General features: G+C 47.5%; 1 protein-coding gene across 1 annotated transcript in view; it reads right to left on the bottom strand.

The window, feature by feature from the left end:
- Positions 1 to 7,517, bottom strand: part of IGDCC4 (immunoglobulin superfamily, DCC subclass, member 4) — a 35,677-nt gene extending 28,160 nt beyond the window's left edge. Inside the window, exons 1-2 of the mRNA XM_011969316.1 lie at positions 7,148 to 7,517; positions 6,313 to 6,454 (exon numbers count right to left, since the gene is read on the bottom strand). Of these exons, the coding sequence (XP_011824706.1) occupies positions 6,313 to 6,454; positions 7,148 to 7,517 (512 nt within the window). The remainder of the gene's footprint in view (positions 1 to 6,312; positions 6,455 to 7,147) is intronic.
- Between the last annotated feature and the right edge of the window lie 1,148 nt (positions 7,518 to 8,665).

Consider the following 8,665-nt stretch of genomic DNA (forward strand, 5'->3'; position numbering starts at 1 on the left):
GGCCACTGCACTCCAGCCTGGGTGACAGAGCGAGACTCCGTCTCAAAAAAAAAAAAAAAAGAAAAAAACCCATAAATGTGCCCTGCTCTTTCCTGCATGGCACAGGCAAACCCACCTCTGCCCCCAGCCTCTTACCCTCAGTTCCAACAGCTGTCTACATAAGTGCTGGGGCAGAGCAAGAGAAAGGGACAGTGAGGCAAATGTGGCTAGAGGGAAATCCTGGGCCAGCACCCAGTCTGTTGCCAGAGAAGAACGGACAGGAAAGGACGAATTGGGGAAGGACAAGAAGGACCCACCTAGCAAACAGGCCCCACCCCCATCCATCTAATGTGCTCTTCCTCCAAGATCTTTCTTTCTCCTCTTTTCCCCTCGGTCTAGCGAGCTGACTATGCTGCTGGGAACTGCCTACATTTCCTAACCCCAATGTTTCTAGGTCTTTCAAGGGAAAAGTGTGCTTCAAGTACTCAAGAGCTAGTCTCTCCTTTGAAAAAATAACATTCCCTTAATTATGTGTGTTGAGTGAATGAATGAATGAACAAATGAATGAATGAATGAATTCCTTTCCCCAGATATGGTGCTATTGCTGCAGGCGATATAAGCAAGGGGGAACCACTTTTAGTGTTCATCTAAAATCTTTTCTGGCCAGGCTTTTTGGGAGGCAGAGGCAGGAGGATTACTTGAGGCCAGGAGTTGGAGACCAACCTGAACAACATGGTGAAACCCAGTCTCTATGAAAAAATACAAAAATTAGCCAAGGCATGGTGGAGCACACCTGTAGTTCCAGCTATTCAGGAGGCTGAAGTGGGAAGATGGCTTGAGCCGGGGCGGTAGAGGCTGCAGTGAACCACCGCACTCCAACTTGGGTGGCAGAGTGAGTCTCTGACTCAAAAAAATCTTTTGCTTTGCTAAAATGTGTTTTTAGAAGCTCTGTCCTTGGAAAGATGTTCAAGATATATTAGTAGGGGGAAAAAGTAAAAAAACAGTGTTTATGAAGAAATTCTACTTTTAGAAAAGAGAGAAAAGTTATGTTAGGATATACATAGAAAAAGTCAAAGGTGGCAAAGCTTGTGTGGTTTATGGGGGTTTTCTGCAGGAGTGGGATCGGGGGATTCTTATTTATTGTGGCTGTTAAGAGGGTTTTTTTTTTTGCAATTAATATGTATTCATTAGGAAATATAAATTTTTAAAATGTAAATTGCTAATAGTCTGTGCCCTTGTACACTTTGCTTTATAACTTGGGCTCTAACACAGAAGCACTGTGACATGGTGGAGAGAACTAGTTTCAATGTATGTGATTTTAGCAAGTGACATTCCATATCTGGGCCACAGTTTTCTCATTTGAAAAATGGGTTAAATAATTCCTGTCCTGCCTACTTCACAACTCTGACCCTCTTAATGTGTCTTGAGCTCACATTAGATAATGGACATAAATATATTTATGAATTGCAAGCTCTAAACACATGTTTACAATGGTGTAACCCATATACATATTTCAAAAGACTGCAAGGAAACTCTCAAATTGGTGAAAGCTGTGTTCAGTCAGGAGGTGACTTTTTTCCCCTTTCTGTAAAGTTGGTATACTTTACCATTTTAAAAGAAATTCAAATTTCATATAAAATAAAAGCTACTTATAGAATGAAAAACAATCTCAAATCAAAAGGAAGGGATTATTCTTTTTCCAACCTCAAACCTGAGTCTGCTGCCCCTACCCACAAAAGGCCACTTGGGTCCCAAGGATTAAAGAACACGGAAGAAATGACGCAGCTGCTCTGAATTTCCCAAGGGTCAAGGAGCCCCCACCCTAAGCCCTTGAGATCCACCCAGGGCAAGGGGATACTGGCTGGGAGTCACATGAGATTGACAGAAATGGCAACCACTGGGAGAGGTAGGGCAGGAGCCCATGTTATTTAAGTCCCTTAGTTACGTGTTTCTTATGAGTGAATGGCGATAATAAAATTATTTCAAGTGGATCCAGATACATGGCTTTTTATCCTAGAAGTTATATTATTTATTTTTATGGCTGTCTTCTATTTATGGCAAGTGTTGCTGGTTTTCCATTTTATTGCAGTGAGATAATGTTCCTTTTTAAAATGTGTTCAAGTTACAAAAGAGCGAGTTGATGTAAAGAAAATTATTAAGTGATTGTGTAAATGGTATAAGTATGGTCACAGTTATGAAGGTGGTTTGTGAATGCCTGGGATTTGGGAAACATTGCTCTCATTGATTACTGGTTCCCATGGAAGAAAAATTATCCCCTAGATTATCCCCTATTATTAGAAAATAGTATAAGTACCAGGGATTTGCCTTGGGCTCTAGTCTTTACCATCAGTTCCAAACGAAGCACATACACCCTGATGCAGTGTGTTTATTAACTGCACATGTGCACACACTACACCAAGGCATATGGTCTCCTTCAAACCACTGGGCTGAGTTTATGAATAGCATATTTGTGCATGCACTATATCTGGGCATGTGTAAAAATACATACCTTGGGCATAATCAAGTTGCTGTTTTAGACATTTCTTTATTCCCCCTACACAATGTGCTGGGACATGCGAGCCTAGCTTATTTATAGATGAGGATCACTTTTCAGAGGACTTGGGGGCAAACACTCCCAGAGTCCAGAAACTGGCAGCTCTGGCCTCCTGGGTTAGGTTTGTGGCTTCAGGGGATGACGCCTGAGCTAGACGTTGGGGATGGTGGGGAGGTCTGAAACCCACTGGTTTGCTGAGAAGCTTTGGGGAAGTAACTTATCTGCTCCCAGCCACAGTTGGACTACAGATTTCTAAACCCACCTTTAATTTTTTAAAAAATTATAGTCGTAATGTGATACAAACTCCTTCAGACCTCTCTGGTTCTGCACCCAACTACCAAATGACACCTACCAGAAGCCTGTGTATCCTCCACACAGGGTGCTGGAGTCTGACACTCTTGAGTACTAAGCTGTGTGACCTGGGGCAAGTTATTTCTGTCTCTGATCCTCCAATCCCTCATTTAACAATCCAGATAGGCCGGGCGCGGTGGCTCAAGCCTGTAATCCCAGCACTTTGGGAGGCCGAGACGGGTGGATCACAAGGTCAGGAGATCGAGACCATCCTGGCTAACATGGTGAAACCCCGTCTCTACTAAAAAATACAAAAAAACTAGCCGGGCGAGGTGGCGGGCGCCTGTAGTCCCAGCTACTCGGGAGGCTGAGGCAGGAGAATGGCGTGAACCTGGGAGGCGGAGCTTGCAGTGAGCCGAGATCAAGCCACTGCACTCCAGCCTGGGCGACAGAGCGAGACTCCATCTCAAAAAAAAAAAAAAAAAAAAAATTCCAGATAAAAATACCTACCATATTGTACAGACCTGAATGTTCATCAAGTGGTAAGAGAAAAAAAAATTAAAGTTGCAATATAATCCCATTTTTGTTTTTGAAAAGAAAAGATGATTCAACAAAAAACTTAGTATATACAATATAATTAATTATTATTACTATTATTTTGAGATGGAGTCTTCCTCCGTCACCCAGGCTGGAGTGCAATGGCGCCATCTTGGCTCACTGCAACCTCTACCACCTGGGTTTAAGCAATTCTCCTGCCTCAGCCTCCTGAGTAGCTGGGTTTATAGGTGCTGGCCACCATGCCCAGCTAATTTTGGTAATTTTAGTAGAGATAGGGTTTCACCATGTTGACCAGGCTGGTCTTGAACTCCTGACCTCAGATGATCCACCTGCCTCAGCCTCCCAAAGTGCTAGGATTACAGGCGTGAGCCACTGCACCAGGCCTATGTTTTGTTTTGTTTTCTTTTTTTTAGACAGAGTCTCGCTCTGTCACCCAGGCTGGAGTGAAGTGGTGCTATCTTGGGTCATTGCGACCTCTGCCTCCTGGGTTCAAGTGATTCTCCTGCCTCAGCCTCCTGAGTAGCTGGGATTACAGGCATGTGACACCACGCCTGGCTAATTTTTTTTTTTTTTTTTGTAGAGATAGGGTTTCACCAAGTTGGTGAGGCTGGTCTCGAACTCCTGACCTTGTGATCAACCCACCTCAGCTTCTCAAAGTGCTGGGATTACAGGTGTGAGCCACCGCACCAGGCCTAAGTTTTGTATTTTTTGAGAGATGACGTTTCACCATATTGCCCAGGTTGGTCTCTAACTCCTGAGCTCAAGCGATCCACCCATCTTGGCTCCCAAAGTGTTGGTAGTACAGGCGTGAGCCACTGCGCCCAGCCACATTGATATGAATTTAAAAAATGCATCTGCAAGAAATATAAATTAAAAGTAAATAGAGGAAGATATGAAAATAAGAAATACCTATGTTAAAGGATGATTGGAAGGGTTAAGTGAGAAAACATGTAAAAGGCGCAGCACAGTGCCTGGCCCAAGGTACACTCCCATTAAGTGGTTCATGTTGTGACTTTCAACATGGGGAGATTTTGCTGCCCTCTGCTCCCCTCTCTGGGGGGCATCAGGAGTAGGCTCTCGCGTGGTTCTCACTTGCCCAGATCATCTGTTCTGGGTTCACGGAACTCCCAGGAGGCACCCGTCATCACACAGTGGTGAGAGCCTCCACATTTAGAAAGGCACAAAACTGAAAATGTCAGCGTTAGAAAGGCTGGGTCAGCATTTCCCAGGGTTCACTCTCTAGAATGCTCATTCATGGGATGTTAAGGGGCTCCTGGGCAAACGAGCCTGGGAAGTGCTCGATTAAACAAGGCCCACAGATTCTCATTACACCCCTTCTCAGGGTCTTGCCAACTCCAGGAGGGAGATTTACAGGCAGTTTCCTGTTCTTATTTGATCATAGAATACTTCATTCAAGAAACATTTAAAGGGACTAACATTCTATAAAAGCCACACTTTGGGAAACCACAATCTAAATCAACTTTCATTTGTTTTCCCTTTCATTTTATAGGTGGGAAGGAGAATAGGCTGGGTGAGAAGTGAATCTCTGAGGACCAATGGGGCTAACCCATCACCAAAATCAACAGGATCTCTCTCTTTTTTTTTTTTTTTTTTTGAGACAGGGTCTCGGTGTGTCACCCAGGCTGGCTGGAATGCAGTGGCATTATCACAGCTCACTGTAGCCTCGACCTCCAAGTGATCTCTCTCAGCCTCCCAAGTAGCAGGGACCACAGGTGCCACACTGCCATGCTGGGTTAATTTTTGTATTTTTTATACAGACAGGGTTTCGATATTTTGCATAGGCTGGTCTTGAACTCCTGGGCTCAAGCGATCCTCCTGCTTTGTGCTTCCAAAATGTTGGGATGACAGGCGTGAGTCACCACACCCAACCAGGATCTCTTATGTATGGACCGCTCATCCTCTTCCTCCCTCACAACTATCTTGTGGCTTTTCTACCCCAAAGTTTCTCCTACAACCCCCAATTTTATCTACACATGGGCAAAAGCCAGAGGAGCTGGGACAATGCGACACAGGCAAGAGAAGGTTGGTTCCAGAGGAGAAAGGGCAGTGTTTCAGAGCCTGAGGAACCCCACTTCCGCCAGGACGGGAGAAGGATCTAGCTGGTAACTACAGCTACGGAGATATAGGGGGAGGACTGCAGGGTGGCTGGGAAAGGCCTTGGAGCCACATTTCCAAAGATACATAAGAATTTAGCGGGTGATGACTGAGTCATGAGACCAACTCAGAGACCACAGATGCAAATGAGCCTTGTGGTTTCTGGTCACACTGTATACACATCTGGACCTACCCAGGAAGCCACAAGAGGGACCAAGTCCGGGGCCTAGCCTCTGCTTTCCTTCCGCCCTGGAAGCTCTTCCCTGGGATTGCTCTACCCATCCACTGCCTTTACAGAGAAAGAGAAGAGGGAAAGAGGAAAGACCTCTACAATTCACTTCTCAGAGGGCTGCGCCCCACTGGCTGGAACTGAGAGAGAAGTGATGCATCTAGAGTGGAAACTCCAGAGGAACCCTGAAAAGAGAAAACCTTCCCAGCAGCCTCCGGGAGCCCTCAACAGACAACCAGCATTCTGTCAATGGCTCACGGCATGGCTTGGGATAAACCACAGCTCCTCTCTGGCCCTCAGTCTCCACAGTAAAGCAAGTGGTTGGACTAGATGTGCTGGGAAGGACTCTACTACGACACCCACCCAGGCTCCACAGCTCAGTGGGTGGCTTTCCTCCCAGGGAGCAAAAACTTCTTGTCCAACTTCTCTTTGGGACCAGACATGAGCCAGGAGTCAGGCGGTGCTTGACACTCAAGTCAGCTTAGGTAAATGTAGCTACCTTGACTCTAAGAATCTCAGTTCTGAGTGCACCCCAGAGCCCTCTCTACCCCGCCTACCAGGACCCGCTCCCCTACAGGGCACTCACCGAGGCTCCTCAGGCAATGTCACCTGGTCCTTCTCCCAAGAAATGATGGGAGCTGGCAGCCCTTCAATGTGGCACTCAAAGCGAGCTGTCCCGTTCTCCTCCACCGTCTGAGACTCCGGGTGCAGAGAGAAGTCTGCGAGTGCTGGGGACAATGAGGCACAGGCAGGGACGGGAGAGGAGTAGGAGAGAGAGGCCACAGCAAGCACAAACAGTGAAACACGTCCGCGTGGAGACACAGAAACAGAGTCATAGAAACACAAGCAGAGCCAATTCAGACCGAGGGAGACACAACAAGAAGTGGTGATTAGTGGTCAGATGCTGCCAGCAGAATGAATTCCAAAGCCCCCCTGCCCAACATCATCGTGATGGTCAAACTATACAGTAAGATGCACATTTCTTCTGGCCTGAAAGTTATTTCATGGTGGTCTGTGCCTCCTGAGAGGCCCCTAAGGGGTAAGGCTGGAGCGTGGGGTTTGACTCCACATGTTCCACCTGCCGTGCAGGCAGGAGTTCCCTTAGGAGGCAGCTTTGTGCCTCTGACACAAAGGGGGCACTCTGGCAGGCTCCCTGGAGGAAAGCACAAGCCCAGACTCTAGGACTCAAAGGGAAAGAAAGGCAGAAGGAACAGGGGAGTGGAGAAGAAGTGGGGAGATTATGGAATACCCAAGAATGAGGATAGACAATACCAGGAAGAGACCTATTGAGCAGGATGGGAGGCAGGGAAAGGGGGAGTGGGCTCAAGAGAGAGGCATTTGTGCACGTAACTAACTGCAGATCCCACTTCACACACCCCAAGTCTAGGTTTCAGCCTCAGCCCCCCGATGCAAGCACTTACTGGCAAGCTTGACGACAGCAGCCTGGCTGGCCAGCACTCCGAGGGGGCCATGGGCCAGGCACGAATAGCTGCCTTCAATGACCCCCACAGCCTCTGGGACTGCCTCGTCACTGCCATTGGGTGCTAGTGGCTGGGACAGCCACAGGGAACCATTGGGCAGCAGGTGTAGGTGGTCGTGCTCCAGCAGGGTGTCCCCATCCTTGCTCCAGGTCACCCTGGTGGGGGGTCCAGTGGCAGCAGCCCCCAGGCTACAGTTCAGCACTGCAGCCTGCTCTGGGCCCAGGATCACTTGTAGCGGCCCCACTCCACAGCGCAGCTCCACAGTCGTCTCCTGGGGCAACAGCAGCCCCCCTGCATAGAGGAGGAGCATGGGGCCATCAGTGTGTGTCCCCCCACCTCCCACAGCCTCTGCTCCTGAGTCACCCGGGCAGGGGGGCAAATCAAGGAGAAAGACCTGCATCTGGATCCCGGTTCTCCCCTTACTAACTGTGACTTTGGACAAACTGCTGCCCTCCTCTGTGCCTGTCTTCCCCGCTGCTGTTTCCTCATAGCAGCATTATTCATAATAGTAAGAGTGGAAACAACCCAAAAGCCCATCACCTGATAAATGGGTAACTGGATTACTCAGCCATCAAAAGGAATGAAGGACTGATGCATGCTACAAGGTAGCATGAAAACTTGACGCTAAGTGAAGGAAGCCAGTCATAAGATGCCACATTTTGCATGATCTCATTTCTATGAAATGCCAAGAGAAGGCAAATCCATAAAGACAGAAAGTGAATTAATGATTATCAGCGACTGGGGGGAGGAAGGACAGGGAGTCACTGCTAATGAGTACAGGGTTTCTTTTGGTGATGAAAATGTTCTAGAATTAGATAGTGGCTGTGGTTGCACAACATTGTGAATATGAATATACCAAAAACCACTGAGTCGAACACTATAAAGGGTGAATTTTGTAGTATGTAAATTGTGTCTCAATTGAAAAAGCATACCAGCCTGGGTAACACAGAGAGACCCCATCTGTACAGATAATGTAAAAAGTTAGCTGTACGTGGAGGCATGCGCCTGTGGTCCCAGCTACTCAGGAGGCTGAAGCAAGGAGGATCGCCTGAGCCTGGAAGTTCAAGGCTACAGTGAGCCACGATCACGCCACTGCACTCCAGCCTGGGTGGCAGAATGAGACTCTGCCTAAAAAAAAAAAAAAGCATAGCAATTCTTTTCTCATAGGGCTGTTGTAAGCATTAAACGAGATGATGTGTGAGAAAAGAATATAGTGGATGGGCGCGGTGGCTCACGCCTGTAATTCCAGCACTTTGGAAGGTCGAGGCAGGTGGATCACGATGTCAGGAGTTCGAGACCAGCCTGACCAACATGGTGAAACCCCATCTCTACTAAAAATACAAAAACCAGCCAGGCGTGGTGGCGCACACCTATATTTTCAGCTACTCAGGAGGCTGAGGCAGGAGAATCGCTTGAACCCAGGAGGTGGAGGTTGCAGTGAGCCAAGATCGTGCCATT

The sequence above is a fragment of the Mandrillus leucophaeus genome, unplaced genomic scaffold, assembly GCF_000951045.1.
Source record: "Mandrillus leucophaeus isolate KB7577 unplaced genomic scaffold, Mleu.le_1.0 Scaffold12, whole genome shotgun sequence".
NCBI classification, from domain to species: Eukaryota; Metazoa; Chordata; class Mammalia; order Primates; family Cercopithecidae; genus Mandrillus; species Mandrillus leucophaeus.